The sequence below is a fragment of the Dipteris shenzhenensis genome, chromosome 10 (genome assembly GCF_047967505.1).
Source record: "Dipteris shenzhenensis isolate YYH24624 ecotype China chromosome 10, Dip_SZ_1.0, whole genome shotgun sequence".
NCBI lineage: Eukaryota > Viridiplantae > Streptophyta > Polypodiopsida > Gleicheniales > Dipteridaceae > Dipteris > Dipteris shenzhenensis.
Genome location: NC_141605.1, coordinates 50,255,566 through 50,274,108, shown reverse-complemented (window position 1 = coordinate 50,274,108; position 18,543 = coordinate 50,255,566). Strand labels below are relative to the sequence as shown.

Here is an 18,543-nt window from a genome sequence, read left to right as displayed (position 1 = left end):
CTACACATACTTGGGTGCAATTTTCACAGGGCCAGTTTTCACGATGACCCACACAACCAGAGCACAACTCACACGAGGCCATGGTGCTTTGGCCTGCCGACTAGAGCGACACTGCTTCCAGGCACAGTTCCAGAATCCACCGATGAAGTGTTAGCCTATCAACACTCTAGTGAGGGTGACTCCCATGTATGCGGCACCTTTTTGGGGGGGTGATATTTCAGCAGCAGAATGGAGGAGATTTGAGCAGCTACAAGTGATTATGGGCTATAGGATGATTCGGAGTAAGCCCTCGGTCCCCATCAGATAGTACAGGCAGAGTTTCCCATGACCCCTCTCCAGGTTGATACCATTTTTCAGATAGTGACTTTCCTCCACAGAGTTTGGGACCTACCTTGAGAGAGACTTCCAAGGCTAGCACTAGAGTCTCCATACGACTAGCAGAGAGTGGGGTACGTACAGAATGGTTTGCACGCATCACTGCATGATTTGCCAGTCACGGCATGCAGATGGATCGGCTTCCCCATTTCAGTATAGCATGGATGCACCGCCCGAGTTGATCTCACGTGATGAGATTAACCGCATCATACGGTTAGATCTCCTCTAGCTCCACACATCTCACACTTGGGGGGAGGGACCAGGAGTTCCCCACCAAGACCCAGCTCTACTATGACCACTTTCTGAGAGTATCGGAGCATGGGCTCATCATCAAACTTCAGTATCTGAGGACAAAGGAGTCTCACACGCACTGAGGATTGCCAGATGCAGGTCTCGTCCCATCAGCTGAGGATCGAGGCAGGGAGAGCTGCACGCATACCCAGAGAGCAGCGGATTTGCAGGTCGTGCTCAATGGGGGCGGTCAAGACAGAGGAGCATTTTCTGTGTGTCTACCCAGCCTAATATGAGATCTGGGGGCACTACCACTGCCTTTTTCAGGAGGGGTACGGCTTTGGCCTACTCTCACGACTGATCCACTTCCAGGACCAGGTCTGTATTGGGATCTACCTGATGGAGATGCGACGACACAAGGAGACACTACTACGACATATCAGAGAGCAGCAGGATGGATCCACCGCACCACAGGGTACTGAGGTAGACCGAGCTCAGAGACAGGTCACGGATTTCTATGCATTTGACTCAGCTACAGGGCACTCTGGGATAGAGGAGGAGCTAGCCGACATGAGAGATATATGGATCGGTGGAGAGAGCCGACACAGCACTGCTAGGTGAGAGACACAGAGACCGTACACAGCGCGACAGGCAACCAGAGCACACACGATCGAGGTTCGACCTATTTCAGCTCTCCTTAGGGGAGATCAACCGAGGCGAGGCGTCACCCTTGACATAGCCCACCGGATCGAGAGATCCAGGAGACCACGCCTCGAGGAGACCACGCCCTCCACCACCACGGGAGACATCCCAACAGATGCAGATACGAGAGCTCTTTGCATCTCATCAGAGAGCCACCATGGACCCTGGATAGCGGTTCATGCGCTTGGGACTCTAGCTCTGAGCACTTGATATTTTCATGCCACCCTCATGCTATTTTGCTACTTTTTTGCTATTTTGTACTAGTATAGCATTTTAGTACTCAGTAAGGGCCTTAGTGAGCCCTTTGCCCCGGCCCACAGCAGTCTGTATGAGTTACTTGATTCTGTACTTTGTCCCAGAGGCTTGTGAGGCCTCCTGCGGACGTTAATATATCTTTCTCTCTTTCTCTCTCTCCTGTGCCTGCTGCTTCTGCAGCCTCCCTTCACGCAGCCCTTGCAGCTGGTGCCTGGCCCAGCTGGTGGTCGATGATGCTGTGGGTGCAAGCACACCCACCCGCCATGCCTATGGAGGCACCTTGACAACAAACCAAGAAAACAGCAAGAACAATCAAATATTAACGTTGAATCCCCAAAAAGAACCGGAAACATTGTGAGGTGAGCTTTCAGAATTTCAGTGATTTCAGCACAATATTCAAGGGATAATGCAGGGCACTTCAATACTTATTACAGCCACTTAGAAATAGATCCAGCAAAGCCAAGCACATACTGAGACAATATTCAAGAGCTAGATTGCCCCTGATTGCAACACCAGATTGGCCCCAAAATGTTTGGCGCCCCTTTCAGTATTTCTTCAATTTATTCACAGGGCAAATGTAACAACAGTCACTACCTTGCACTTATCTAGAACCAACCAACTGAATCTTATCCTGGCAGGGATTCAACAACCTGCAACACAAACCAATCCCTGGCTTACAAAGGCATCCAGCCTCAATGCATAATTCCATAGCACAAGGCATCCAAAAATCCAGCACCAATCCAAGTGCATAATCCATGGCCAAACTGGTAGCCATAAGCAAAACAAATTCTCTGCAAGCTGACATCCAAATCAGCAAATATTCTCTGACAAGCTGCTCTAGGAATCCACATAAACAAACTAGGCACTGTCCAGCATCAATCCCTCTGGCGCATAAAGTTTGCACACAACCCGGAGCTGTTCCCAACAACTAGCCTCAGCCACACAGCTCTACCGAGGCTATTACCTGTGCCAATCCTTTGCTGTCCAACTGGGAATACAGAAGAAGATCCTCCATGTACAAACTGGTAGTGAATTCCATACACTGAAACCTTGCTGTCCAAAGCTGACACAGCCCTAGACCTAGCAACCTACTTGCAGGTTCAGGGAAAAACATAAGAGAAAGATTCCATCCCACAAGGACTCACCCTTGTACTTTGCTTCACTAGCAATTCCACCGTCCAAGCCAATCATTGGCGACAACCTGCATCCAATTCCAGTGCACACTAGCACCCAACTGCCAAGGCAAGGCTAAGGCATTTCCATAAGGCAGGCTAAAAGGGAGATGCACCAACAGCTCGTACAGCTTCCAGAAGCACCTTTGAGGTGCATGCCACTTGCAAGAATCACCATACAGTAGCAAAACGGGCTTGGAACTACGTGCCAAGAGTTCTAGAGCAGGGAAGAGGCCTTGGGATAATTGGGTTCTTGCTAAATTGAAGAAAAAATTGGAATATTGGAAGTTGGCCGCTTGGCCGTTGCATGTCCCGTCTTCGCATTGTTCAGTCTATCTTGGTGGCTTATATTCAGTTTTATTTGCCATTGATTTTTTTCACTAAAGGGCATCTATTTTCCTTTATGTCCACCATTATGGAAATTTTCTAGCACTCAACGCATGGCAAGAAAAGTTTGCGAATACTTCCAGTACAGAGATTATGCTCACCCAAATTGCATGGAGGGCTGAATATTCTTAATATTCATGTGCACATTTTAGCTCACAAAGGCAAAATGATGCTTCAGTTTCTTCAAGATGATCAGCCTTGGGCTGCTATGATGCGCTCCTTACTTGTTCACATCACCACTCCTGCTTTTGGTTTTTAGCAACCCACGCAGTGGGATTTTCTTTTGGGCTGCATTGAAGGCAACATAAAAGGTTGCCCTATGGTTTCTCAAATGTTTCTAGATTGGAAGCATATTCTTTCACACTTGGAATGGAATGGAAGAGAATCTTTACAGGGTAACTCTTTGCGAGCTGAAAGCATCCATTGGTCGCGGGTTATTTCTCCTCCTTTGGCTCTGCAAGAGCCCCGGCGCTCTTATTTTCTTAATACACAAGGGATTTCCAATGTTGCTGATGTTCTTAAGGATGATGGCACTCTTTTATCTTTCCCTTTGGCTGCTGCAAAATATGGTTTGGGCATGCACTATCGTCCGGTATGGCAAGTCATTTCTCAAATGCTTCAGCCATTTCAGTCCATACCGCCTCTAGAACTTGAAGACAGGCTTCAAGATTGGACTCTTCTTCCTCTATACTCGTCCATTCGTCCTTTGAAGCTGTCACATATAACAATCTCTTCTTCATATAAAGTTCTGTTATCACCACCCTGGGTGTTGGACAGGGCCAATCAGATTTGGGCATTGTGCCGTCCACTCAAAAGAGATTGAAACAAATTTGGCATTCAAAGATTCCATTACGCCAACAGGTCTTTTTATGACATGTTCTGTTGGGGGTTGTTCCGTCTGGACAGCTTTTATCATGCAGACGTATTGCTCCAGCTATCTGTCATCGGTGTTTAGCTCCAAGGAATCAATATCTCATATCTTTTGGCATTGCCCCAAGACACAGAGCTTCTTGGGACTCCGACACAAATTGAGAATGCGGTTCTCTCAGCCTTCCTTTGGCAAGCTTTTCTGGGTTTCTGGGATCTATCCTAAACGAGCTGGGTTCGTTACTGGGCACTCTGGACTCTCTAGAAAGAAACCACAGAGTCTTTGGTGATCAAATTTTCTCAACTTCTGTTTTTTTCCGTCGTTCTTTGCAGCAATCGTTGTTAGATTGTTTGCAAACTCACTGCATGGATCAGGATGTATATTTGTCCTATATGGATAATTTTGCTTGATGTAATATTTCAGTTTGCCAATTTTTTTCCTTGTTAGCTATCTTGTAATATAAAGCATTCAGAGTTTTCACTCTTTTTTCTTTTAAGTGTGTGTGTGTTATGTGTGTATATATGTGTAAATATGTGTGTTGTGGAATCTGTTTGTCATTATATTACAAGAGCCAGTCCCAAAGAAAGGGACATCCAATTACAAGTATCAAAACATATCATTACACACACACACACACACACACACACATGCTGTGGGTCAGGAAGCGAACACGATAGCTTGACGGTGCCCACATTCAGTTCCTGCGAAGAGTGTTAAGAGTGACAATGGATCCTGCTAAGCTGGTATGTAAGGTGTGTGAGGTACTGAACCCTCAAAACAAGCCCGGTAGAGTCACAATGATCATGCACTGGGAGCTGAGAAGACGAGGTTGAAGCTGCTGCATTTGATCAGAGTGGTTCATCAAGGGGGGGCAATTGTCATCTAGATGAGCAAGCTTGTGCACAGTATTACTAATAAAGCTTCCCTCCGGCTACACGACTCAGCCTCCAATGCAATTCTGGCAGAGATCAAGGCAGCGTTCATAAGGAGATGACAAGCCAAAATGTGACGGAACGTATGGGGGGAACAAGAACAGTGACTGTGCATGATCTGGCATCTCAGTACCACAAGCGCTGTGACCCCAGGCTCAATGTCTTGCAATCCTTGGAGCTGGCCTCACAGATTGCAATGCAATAGGAAAAACAAGCTCAACACCTTAGAGAATCTAGCTGAGACCCAGGAACATGCGTGTGTGTAGGAGTATTTTTTGGTCCAATTCAGAAGATCAGACTGAGCATCAGTGTACTTATGGTGTGTAACCAAGAAGACAAAAAACGGTGTTTAGAATAAGGTTTATGGTAGAACATTTCTTAGAAACTAAAAGTATGATCTTCTATCTGCTAGGAATCAAGTACGATCTTAAATCTGCTGGAAATCAGTGACAAACCACCCATGATGTGTAACCAAGATGCAAAAGACAGAGGAAGGTCTACAGAAATAGCTTTCAAAACTTACTTGTTGTATTATGTGGCTCTTCCAGAGCCAAATTCATTATTGCCCTGAAAATTGCCCCTGCACAATCTGAAAAAGAAGTATTGCAAGCTAACCTGCACAGGATGACAGATATGAAGCTAAATACTCAAGTAAAGCTCACTCAGGGTCTTTTGCAGCTCTTTATCTGCACACGAAATATTACCTCAAAGAATTGATTTCCAATATGACATGATCTTCTTGCACTCCAGAACCTTCTAAGACCCGTCTAAAGGTTTCTTCTACCTGCATATTGAATTCACACTCCCTCTTATACTAAAGCCAATTAAACAGACGATATGAAAGGTTATTAGGACGCTTAATTCACAGAAAATGAGGCCCATATTCTGAAAACCAGAAATCAGTAGAGAGTAGTTGTGAAACCTCTTTGTCAAAGTAAGCAATTCCTGTTTTTTCGTCCTCTTCATCTTCATCCCCTTCATCCTCGGAATCCAAAAGGTTTTCTGGTCCAGAAACCACACCAGCATCCTGAACTGCATCATCCAAATCACCCTGCTCCTCTCTCATCCTTATTTCTTTAATTTTCTCTACCGGAATGGGAGCAATAGAGTATCTACATTCTTCGTCTTGACTTCCATCCTTCATTGACCATCTATATCCAGCACCTGTGGCTCCCACCTGCCATAATTACAATTTTTCTCCCTTCATTGTCAAGCCATATTATCATCATTCAGAATGGTGATATAAAGAATCATAATATTAAGAAAATAGACACAGCCCAAGGAGAAAGGGTAACAGTGAAAAGCAATCACACCTTCCACATAATGTCATCTTAGCACATATGTAAACATTTTCACTATGTCATGTTGCCAAATATGATAGATATCAGGAGGCGTCATTTCATAAGGAAATATTTGTTGATAGTGATGTAGATGTTGGAATGTTGGGACCCTCATTTCATGGACAAAAGTGCCTCTATAACAAAGCATACCTTATCGATACTTGGGCCTACCCAAGGTTAAAAGTACGATATGGAACACAGATTTTATGTAATCTTCCACTTGAGGGGCAAGCAGCATGTCTTCCTTTTACCCCCGAAAAAGGAAAATACATAGAGAGAGAGATTCCAACAAAACAGCTAGACTCTTGTCTTGGGATTAATTCCAATCATACTTTCAAACATATGGAAGAATGTAGCAAATTTTTGCAGTATGTTAAGTATGCACATATTTTGTTCTCCTGGCCTTCCTTCGAAACACACGTCTGTATCATACATGGGCCCTTATGAAACCTCTAGAAAATGTCTTGTGGGCTAGCAAACTCTCCTATTGATGTGAGGAGACGTCTGAGACGGTACTTAAACAAGTACGTTGCCATTGTTGAAAACCAACTAGCAAACGGACCTCAGACCACGTAAAAGGGAAGAATAAGTCGGGGAGAGTGTACCTCAAATGCTTATGGCATATTTGAAGGAACATGGCACTATGCATCAAACCACAGTGTCTTACACGCCACATAAAAATGAAGTTGCTGAGAGGATAAACAATATACTTGTGGAAATGGCTAGCGTGCTCAAGCATGTACAAATAATTGTCCTTCATTAGATACCCATCCCTGAGGGAGTACTGGTTGGTTGAATGGCCTTGCTGAATATTCTTCATGATCTCCCCAAAGTCTAGGTTGTAAATAGTGCTCTTTTATGTCTTGAAGGTCCGTATGATAGGCTATCCTAGATAGGGCATTTGCCACTCTGTTCTGAGCTCTTGGAGTATGCACACTCAGAAACTTTACCCATCTTATATGCTTTTCTGAGAGCTTAGTCTCGGTCAAGAAATACATGAGACTTTGGTGATCCACCTTGACCGTGAAATCAGCTCCCAAAAGATAATGCTTCCAGATACTTAAAGCATGAATTACAGACAACAACTCCTCATAAACCTGCATATGCCTTTCAGTATCATGCAATCTCTGACCTTCATTGACCATCCTGATGAAGAGCAGCTCCAACACACACTCGCATGCATCGCAAATGGCTTGTGTAAATCAAGAACAATAAGGATTAAGAACTCATATAGTCCAAAGGTCATCCGCAAAGCCTGTCTTGTGGATATCCTAGGGATGGATCCTTATCTGATGATAGCCAATTTTTAAATCAATCCGTCTGGAGACCTGTTCTTGACAATCATCTGGTTGAGACTCTATAGTCAACACACATACAATAAGACCCATCCTTCTTTTGAACCAACAGTTAACAACTAGGTGAGGAACAAGTCGGATAAGTCCTTTTGAGAGCAAATCCTATACATGAGCCATGCTCTCCTCGATCTAAGCTACACTCACCCGATAAGGTGGCCAATTTGGAGGCTCACTCCTTGGAATGAGCTCGATGGTGTGATCCTCTCGCCGCTCTAGAGGTAGTGAATCTGAAAAAAGTCTAAAAGCATCTAAAAACCGTAATTTTCTTTACCTTAAGGATCCAACTCAGCTTTTAATTGATTCTCTTTTTCCCTAACATAAATCATATAAGCGAAAATCGAAGACTTTATTACTTTTCCCAACACAAACACCAGAATTGTTTCTCCTCTTCCTTTAGCAACAATTCTATGCTCTATGTTTCTATGACTGAAAACAAGTGTCCTCTCAGGCATCGTGAGATGCACTCCTTTCCTATGAGACCAAGGCATCCCTAAAACTACATCGAACTGATCCAATGGTGAGACAAAAAATTCCTTGCAATCCACATAATCCAAGATACGGATCCTAAGTCCAATAAGAGGAGTCACTGTTACTGAGTGTCCTCGGAATATCTGCCAGGCATCAAGGGATTTCTCTAAACCTTATGTCTTCATTCCTAGCCACTAGGTCGTGTGAGATGAAGTTATCCATCGCTTTGGGGTCAAACAAAATTAACACGTTCTAGTCTATTACTTTGCTCTATGAGAAAGAAAGTTCTCTGGCCTCTGGATCGGCCACCTTGCCAGAAAGATGAGCTTACAAAAAACCCAAACAGGAACCCCAAACCAGAAGAAACTATGAGGAGCTTCAAGGTAGAAGAAGCTGTGAGCTCTAACTAGTACGTCAAGGACCCTTGCTGCCGAATTCTATGGCGGTTCTTTCGGCATTTTCTGCTCCTTCGAGCTCTTGGACTATTTGGGGCAATCAACAAAGAGGTGCACCATTGTCCTGCATCCAAAACACTTGCCTTCCTTACAGAAAGTCTCAATCTATTCTTGGACTTTCCTTTGTAGGGATTTGGTTCACCCCTCGGCTTCAATGGCTGAGACTCTTTCTTTTCGGCTTCTTCCCCATTCCTCCTTGTACAATGTTCTTTTCTGATCCCCCTTTCTTCCCTTTCTCAAAGGTTTCACAAAGCTTGTACTTTGGATGGTAATCATGCCCGATACTTCCAAAGCTGTATCTCATCTAGAATCTGTTGAAGAGAAAAAACCTGCACATATGCATCCCGAAATCTCTTGTTGTAGGCTTCGATAGGCTCGTCTTCATCCATGTGGAGGCCCTCCCGTGCAATATGTGCCACGTCCACATATTGTTTTGGAAGAAACTAGCGACATAATACTTTCTTAAACTCTACCCATCTTTAAGGAGCTTTTCCAGCAACCATCTATGCACTACATCAGGCACTGGCCATGCCTATGAGATGTAAGTGCAACATCTGAAGCTTGGAGAATTCTTGATAGTTCTCGGTACCAAAAGCCACATCAAATTGGCGTATGAACTTCAAAGCTTTCTCCGATTTTCCATTGGCTCCATCATAAGTGACAAAACGAACGGACTTGCCTCCTCCTTTGAGCTTCGTCTCCTTGGTCTTTGAGTGTTTTCTTCGATGTCTACTGCGTGAGCCTTAAAAAGAGGAGTATGAAGTCATGCTAGAAGAAGAACTCATATTAGAAAACTTTCTTCTATGCTTCTTGCTTTGGAAAGTAGGCGAGCTTCGTCATCATCTACTCGGCTTTGGAATCATTCCTCTTCCCTCGAACTATGTCGCTTTCGAAGTGGCGATGGACTCGAAGAACGCCTTCTTAAATTTTGGCACTTTCGTGGGGATTCTTTTGAAGCAATGGATGGAGGACTAGAAGAGCTTCTTCGACTCACTTCCTTGGGTCATACATGATGCGTCATGTCTTGGTAGCCGAGAATTTGTGGAACATCATTGGAGGTTTTGAGGTGAGACCGCCATCACAGGCACATGTTGCCATTGCACCCACCATGATGGGTGGTGGTAATGTTGTTGTCTTCAACTTCTGCCAGTTCTCCCCGAGTGCCTCCGACTTAGGATTAGATCAAATGGGATGGTACAGATGCTCAAGCTCATCCCTTAATAGCATTGTCAATTAAGAAGATGATAATCCCTTAAATCAGGTCTTGCAGGACTACAAAGGATGCCTGGGAGAAGTTAGCCTCATTGTACAGACACATGGGTTGCATATCTGTGAAAGCAATTACACGATTTGAAGATGGATAAAGGGGATAATATTGGATGCCCATCTAACTAAGATCAAAGACTTTAAAGAGCGATTAGCCACCATTGATGAGAGATGAGGTTGTGCCAGTTAGTTAGATGCATCCATGACCTGATTGCACTTCCTAACTCATATCAAGGTTTTGCAAACATGTTGAGGTTAGTAGCCATAGGAAATGCCAACCATTACAGCTTTGATCAATTGGTCACCTTATTGCTATAGGAAGAGCAAAGCCATGCTAATCAAAATGCCTCTATCTCAAGTGATTAGGCTTTCTGCTACCCATCATAAGAGCAACACAAAAACATCAAAGCCTACTGGTAAACCCAAGTAGTACTTCACATGCCAACAAGAATGGAAAAAAGAAAAAGAAGAGATGCAACTATTGCAGGAGACCAAGTCATGATATTTTTGAATGCCAAAAGTGCATGGAATCTGAGAAGAAGAAATCTTGGCTTGCAGTAACTAATGCTTCATCTTCTCATGAGAACGATGAACTAGCCAATGTTACTCACCATTATTGGGCTTTTGTGATTCGACGCCAATACAACCCTTCTATTCATGATTTTTACAGGGCAGTTTTAGATGCATTGAGCACTTGGTATTTTGACAATGGTGCTTCTATGTACATTACTTCTTGCAAGAAGTTATTTGTTTCTCTATGTCATGCACCAAAGGGGGAGGACATTGTGACTTGTGCCAATAATGCACCCTATGCCGTGAAGGGCATTGGTCCAGTTGAGCTTAATGCAACATCAGGTGCACTTGTCTCTCTACAGGATCTTTTGTATGTTCCAAGGATCAAAAAGAATCTCGTCCATTTAAGCCATTGCTACATCAAGATATAAAGTTATCTTTGATGGTTACCGCTGTGCCACTTGATTTGTGCAATTGTTATCACTAGGATGTTGACACAAGGTCTATATAGACTTCATGCCTATGACAAAGAGACACACACACTCCAGCTCTTGCATCGAGGATTTTGTGGCTGTGGATACTCATACGTGGCATGAGCGCTTTGGACATTGAACTATGGCAGCCTAGTAAGATTGCATTCACAGGATATGGTTGTTGATCTCCCAAAGATGTATGTGCTGTCCAAAAATGTTTGTGAATGCCTATTTGGAAAAATGCACCGGTCACTTTCCCTAAAGATGGGAGTGGATTGTTAGTGCATCATGTAAGTTGCATTTGGTTCACAGTGATCTGTGTGGTCCAATGAGGACAGCATCCATTGGTGGGGGTTAATCTTGTGTGTGTGTGTGTGTGTGTGTGTGTGTGTGTGTCTTTGATTGATCAAAGTCTTATACGACATCATTGTCCTGTATGGGTTGAGGTTGTTAACTTCCCGGACTATATGCGTGAAGAGTTGCCTGGCCTGGCTCCTTCTTTGGGACAGGTCATTTGTCCTCCACGCCCCATGGGAAACCGCAACAGGTTCTGCATTCTCTGGGACACTGATACACCTACCCCTCCTTCTATTGCAGTGGAAGTTGAGGGAGTGCAATTGGGAAAAAAGTATTTTGAATTGAAGTGGGGCGTGTTTGCAGGAGCTTGTTTTGCCTGCCACAAGTTTGGGCATCTAGCCTCTGAATGCCCAATGGTTTTGCATCAGCCCCCTCCCAATGCCTTGCCGCCCCAGACACGGGAAATGAATGAGAATTTGCAAGCTAAGACAGCAAATAGAAATGGAGCAAAGAATGCCAAACCAATCAATCAGGTGCAGCCACTTGCTAGAAAGAAAAAAATAAAGGAAAAGAGAAGATGAAGGAATCTGCGGGGATTGATCAGGATGGTTTTCAACAACCTAAGAAGGTGGTTGTATTAAAGCAACGCCCCCTTCAATCTCGTCAATGGGATGCTTCTTCTCCCTCACCCGGACAGGCTTCTACTTCAGCTCCTATCCTTCAAAATTGGGTGGGGGTATTGAAGAAGGGCATCCCCATATGTGATTCAGAAGAAGGGGAAAATGCTATGTCTTTCATGGATCATGAAGGAATGCAGCCCATGCAGGCAGAGGCTTTGCCTCTCTGATGTCTTGTTTTATTCTGATACCTTCTTGTATATACCTCTTTCATGCCTCAAACACTTAAGTGCTTTACATACAATGTACAGAGCCTCTGCAATGTCTCCAAGTGGAGGCTTTTATGGAATCATGTACATAAAATGCAGCCAGATATTGTTTGTTTGCAAGAGCATAATCAACACTCCATGGCTGGTCATCATGATTATTTTGGCGGTTATGATATATATTATGCTGGTACCACTACCTACTCAGGTGTATGCATACTGGTTAGACATGAGCTGGAACCTCAGTTAGCCTTCAATGACAGCAGTGGCAGATGGATGGTCATACAATGTAATGTCAATGTTGATATTCTTGAGTTTGCATCAGTCTATGCTTCCTAGACCTCTGCCATGAGGGCTTCATTATGGGATTCTTTATGCAGATATCCATGGAGATCCAATGCATTCATTTGTGGAGATTTTAATAATTCCCCTCTACCAAGAGATAACACCACTTCAAGATCTCATATGCTATCATTGGAAAGGCAGAAATCGGATAGCATGCTTCTTTCTGTGCAGGCTGAAGATTTACAGCTGCTTCTCCAAGGGTTAGTGCCTGGATATACTTTTCATCATAATGCACTTACTACATACTGGGCAAGGCTTGACAGATGGTATTTGTTTTACCCACAACAATTTGCACATTTTAGCCCTCATCTCCTTATAGATTTCTCATTGGGCTTGTCAGATCATGCCCTATTGTGGATGAATTTGCAGCTTGGCATGCCTCTGGATGATTTGCCACCCCTTTCAAGTAGATTATTGCATGTTAATCAGGCTTATTTCCGACATCACTATTTTCAGCAAATGATCAGCTAACCTTTGATCTATTCCTCCTAACTTTGATTCCCTCCTCCCCTATCTCTCTCCCTCGCCTCCACATTAAATTCTAATGCTTGAGCTGGAGCCTCAGTTAGCCTTCAATGACAGCAGTGGCAGATGGATGGTTATACAATGTAATGTCAATGGTGATATTCTTGAGTTTGCATCAGTCTATGCCTCCCAGACCTCTGCCATGAGGGCTTCTTTATGGGATTCTTTAAGCAAATATCCATGGAGATCTAATGCATTTATCTGTGGAGATTTTAATAATTCCCCTCTACCGAGAGATAACACCACTTCAAGATCTCATATGCTATCATCGGAAAGGCAGAAATGTTATAGCATGCTTCTTTCTGTGCAGGCTGAAGATTTATGGCTGCTTCTCCAGGGGTCAGTGCCTGGATATACTTTTCATCATAATGCATTTGCTACATACTGGGCAAGACTTGACAGATGGTATTTGTTTTACCCACAACAATATGCAGATTTTAGCCCTCATCTCCTCATAGATTTCTCATTGGGCTTGTCAGATCATGCCCCATTATGGATAAATCTGCAACTTGGTATGCCACTGGATGATTTGCCACCTCTTTCCAGTAGATTACTGCATGTTAATCAGGCTTATCTCCGACATCAATATTTCCAGCAAATGATCAGACTTGCAATTCATCCCTTGCTTTTGCATGCCCAAGAGGACATCGATTATGCTTGGGACAGTTTTGTCTCTCGTATACAGAATGTCATTAGGGAGTATGGAAACTGGCATATGACTAAATGGAGGAATGAGGTTAAATGGGCAAAAAGGACAGCACAACAATTGACTGAATTTTCACATTTAAGGCCTCTCTCTGAATCAGAAAATGATTCCCTTTCCCATGCTCCGATCAAACTGACTGATAATGATCAGAGGAAATTGCACAAATGGCAGATTAGAGCAAGAATGAAGCCCCTCATGGATAAGGGCTGCTCATCAAAATCCTTCTTCCAGGTCCTGCATGCTACTCGAAAGAAAAACTCATTTCTAAGGGCATGGAAGCTAGATGGCTCTTGGACGCACTCTTTCTCTTATCTCCAAGATGAATGCCAAAATTATTTTCAAAAATTGTTCTCTGCTCCTAGTTCCCCATCAAATCAAATGACTGATGCGAGGACTGAATTTCTTCAATATGTTTCTGAGATAGTGGAAATGGATGATGCACTTACATCGGAGAGACCTTTTACTGACACAGAACTTGATAATGCATTGTCCCACCTCAGCAAATACAAGTCCCCTGGCTGGGATGGCCTTACGGTGGAATTTTATATTTCCTTTTGGGATGATTTGAAAGATGTCCTTCTGCAAATGATCAATGTTGCCTGGCAAGAAAATCACTTGCCGCACCTTTAGAAGCATGGCATAATCAAACTTGTGCCCAAAAAACATCTGTGTGACCATATGTCAGATTGGAGGCCTATTACTTTGATGCCTGTAGTTTTCAAACTCATTGCCAAAATGATTGTGTATAGGCTTCACGGGATACTGAATGCGGGCCTTCATCCTCATCAGTATGGGTTTGTGCCGCGAAGACAAATCCATGACAATATCTCCAATGCATTGACTGCAATTGAATATGCTAAGTACTCGCATCAAGATGTGCTCATATTGCAGGTAGATATTGCTAAGGCATTTGACACTGTTCAATGGGATTTTATCTCTCAAATCATGACAAAGTTGGGCTTTGGTCCCAAGATAGCAAATGCAATTTATTGGCTTTATTCTGGCTCTACTTCTCAGTGCATTCTTGGGGGTCATCTATCTCGGTCATGGACATTGGCTAGATCAGTTAGACAGGGCTGCCCTCTTAGTGCTCTCTTCTATGCCATTGCGACCCATCCCCTCTTGATGTATCTTGATCATCTTACAAACACAGGACAGATGACTGGTCTTAAAATCCCTGGGGCTGCATCTTTTTTGGCACAAGCATATGCTGATGATTCCTTCTTTATGCCACAGAACTCTCCTCAGGAAGTTCACATGCTTATGACCACACTATCATTGTATGGATTAGCAGCGGGATTGCATGTCAATTTTGACAAATCTAAATTGCTTCCCCTGAAACAATGTGACTGGCATTCTATTCTCTGGCCAGGTCAAGTAGTGCATTCCAAAGATGTAGTCAGGCATTTGGGATATCCTATAGGATGGCATATCACCAGGAAGCAGCAGTTAAAATGCATCTTCCAAAGACTTCAACATAAACTGGAATATTGAAAAATCTCTACTTGGCCACTTCATGTCAGGCTAAGAATAGTACAGTCCATTGTAATGTCCTATGTTCAATTCTTTTTGCCTTTGCTACATTGGTCCTCCAGAGATATTTCAGCCTTTATGTCTCAAGCTATGGAGCTGTTATGGAGGACAAAAACTGCTGTCAAAGCATTGAGACTGATGAAGATGGAAATGGTGTGCTCTCCTAGGATGCATGGTGGACTTAATGTTCTCAATATAAGATATAATGTACTTGCAAGGAAGGCGACTATGCTCCATACTTTTTTCCGTCAACAACAGCCATGGACTTGTATGATAGCATCCATGTGTGTCAACATGAGGACATCTGCTTATGGCCATTGGACTACTGATCATTGGGAGGTTGTCATTGGGAGATTTGTAGGGAAGATACCTAGCTGTCCTTTCTCTACTGCTCTGATACTTGATTGGAAACAAGTACTTTCTAAGGTCAAATGGGCTCCCGATAATTGCTCGGGGACAAACTCAATGAGGAAAGAAAGTATTCATTGGAGTGCCATCTTTGACATTCCACTTGCTTTACAGGAACCTGTTCGGGCATATAATCTCATGAAATTGGGAATTAGATACATCAATGATGTGGTAGATGATCAGGGCTATGTCTTATCTTTTCCACAGGCCACTGCTTCCTATGCATTGGGAATGCATCATAGGTCGATATGGAAAAAAATTGCTGATTTGTTACTTCATTTTCTACCTGTTCCTCCTATGGCTGGCACAGACAGGCTTATGGATTGGCAATTGCAACCCTCTGCTACATGCTCTCATCCTGTTCCTCTGCCTGCCTTGACCTCCATCAAAGCCTACAGGCTTGCATGCTCCATGGATTCAGCAATATGCTAATACTCTGTGGCATATCAGGAAGCCCCTCTCATGGTGGCGGAAGAATCTCCGGATATTATGGAAGTGTAAAATGCCTTTGAAACAAAGACTTTTTCTTTGGAGATGCATGACAGGCACATTGTCAGTGGGAATCACACTTGCCAAACGTCACATTGCACCATCCACATGTTTAGAATGTCAGGCTCCTTCAGAGACTGTCCCTCATTTGCTTTGGCACTGCCCGGGTTCTAGGAACCTCCTTGGGAGAATTTTAGATCATCTTCGGCTCCGTTTCCCGAGTCACAGATTTGGGAAACACTTTTGGTTATTTGGCAGATTTATGAGGTCTTTGTCTCAATACTCACTATTTCTCTCATGGGTGAGATATTGGACTCTTTGGACAATCTGGAGTGAGCATAATTTGGCATACTTGGGTCCGCAGATTCACAAGTCATATGAATCTTTCCGAGCCTCATTGCGGTAATCCTTATATGATGCCTGCCATGAGGGTGATATACATGCTTCTTGCATAGAGCTTTTCTTTCTATGTTTCTGATCTTTGGAATACTCATTTTGGAGACTTCCCATCTTGTAAATTTATGAGAATATAAATACACTACACTGGATTTTACTAAAAAAAACTCTGTGTGTGTGTGTGTGTGTGTGTGTGTGTGTGTGTGTGTGTGTAGTGTGTGTGTGTGTGTATGTGTGTGTGTGTGTGTGTGTGTGTGAGAAGGAGCGGTGTGTGAAGAGTGAGCGGGAGAGAGAGGTGATCAGGTCGTGATAGCCCCGTACAGCTCCCCCTTCTGCCCGTACACCTGTACGGCTGCCGTACAGGTGCCGTACGTCAGTACGGACAGCCCGTATGACCAAACCTGTGGGATCCCGCTCTAACCCTGTGAGTGTGTGCGTCGATACCTTTTTTTCCTTTCTGAAGCTTTATTCTGTGCATCCGTACATTTCTGCCACCCTCCGTACGTTTCAGTCCGTTTGCCCTCCATCAGCATCTCCGTTTCACGCTAGCAACCCTGCATAATCTGCACCCGTACATCTGTACGTCCGCCGTATGGCGTCCGTACGTCTGTACGTTTCCGTACAAACCTAGCCTTCCCGTACAGCCAGACTAGTTTTGGGGTTTCCCTCCGGTGTCTTCCCTAGCTGTGTCTTCCGCCAAATCCTACCTATCCCTTTGCTCTCTCCTTACCAGTTATACACTTCCTCTTCTCTCTTGTGGGCTTCCTCTGATATTCCTTTCGGACTGGTTTTTTTGGCTTTCACCACCCTTTTACAGGTTCTTCATTCTCAAGCTCCTTTTCTTACCAAGTCATGGCAGAGTATTCATATGAAAAAACATTTCAAAAGGAGCGCTCGGCTCCCTGCAAGAAGCAAAAGCAGGTTGAGGGTCAGCATGACCCGATGCATGACACGCTTGAGGCTCAATTAGTATATGATGTAATGCATGAAGGATTTGCAGATACGAGAAAAGAGTGGAAAGACTCGGTTCCTTCAGTTGGCCTCATGGTTGAGGTCGATGAAATTGTGGATCCAGTCAGAGAGTATGCCAAGAATGCAGTCATATTATTCTTTCCAGGCCGGATGCCACCTGCTGCAGAGATAGGCAACTGGCTGACACGCACATTGGCTGGCTCTTTTGTTCGTAAAGTACACTACGCAGCCAGGGGCTTTTTCGAGGTTATCATGGTGGATGAGCTCACAGACAAATGCTTTTGGAACATTCACCTCTCTTTTTTGGGCAGCAAATGGTGCATGTCTTGCCATGGTCTCCCACAAGGGACTTTCAGGCTTTAATCCGACACAGATGCCCAGTCTGGGTTGAAGTTGTTGATTTCCCCCAATGCATGGCCTCACTTTTCCCTAAAATTGCAGCCTCTTTAGGTAAAGTGGTCTGCCCACCACGGCCAAATGGCAACTCAAACAGATTTTGCATTCTCTTGGATACTGATAATTCCACACCGGACTCTTATTCAGTCACGGTGAATAATGTGAACATGGGAAGCGCATTTTATAAACTCAAATGGGGTTTATTTGCAGGGGCCTGTTTTGAATGCAAAAAGTTTGGACACATGGCTTCACAGTGTCCAATGAACCAACATAAAATGCCTCATGTCACCTTGCCAGTCCACATGCCTACTAAAGATGCTCCTACTCCAGTTGCCAACAAAAATAAAAGCAGTAGACAGCATTCTGGGAGTCAGGATAAAGGCAAAGATCCAGTAGCTACCAATGCGAATCTCACTTCACATTCACCTCCTGCTACTCAATCCTTGCCCAAAGGAAAGCAACCTTCAACTGATGGCTGGCAAAGCCCAAGAAAAGTTATTTCTGCTCGAACAATTCCACCCCCCCGCACTTGGAATGGTGCATCTTCTAGCGGAAACACCCCAGAGATAAATACAAGAATTGGGATTACATGGGCTACAGTAACAGCCAGCAGAACACTCTTCCCTGAAGAAGAGGTTGCTGCTTTGCTGTCTTCTTCTCAGGCGACTACTTCTTCTCAGGGGCGAGGTCTCGACCCTGAGATAGAAATGCAAGGCTGACCTCATACATTTTGCTGCTGTACATATTGTTACATTACTATAAATATCTATATATATGACTGCTCACATCACATGTTTTACA

The 18,543-nt window shown here is 43.9% G+C and overlaps 1 protein-coding gene across 1 annotated transcript in view; it reads right to left on the bottom strand.

Annotated features, from left to right (window-relative positions):
- The window catches only part of LOC147897939 (Trimeric LpxA-like enzyme), a 179,555-nt gene that overhangs the window by 72,338 nt on the left and 88,674 nt on the right, over positions 1-18,543 (bottom strand). The window contains exons 9-11 of the mRNA XM_087380525.1: positions 5,845-6,099; positions 5,627-5,706; positions 5,446-5,537 (exon numbers count right to left, since the gene is read on the bottom strand). Of these exons, the coding sequence (XP_087236651.1) occupies positions 5,446-5,537; positions 5,627-5,706; positions 5,845-6,099 (427 nt within the window). The remainder of the gene's footprint in view (positions 1-5,445; positions 5,538-5,626; positions 5,707-5,844; positions 6,100-18,543) is intronic.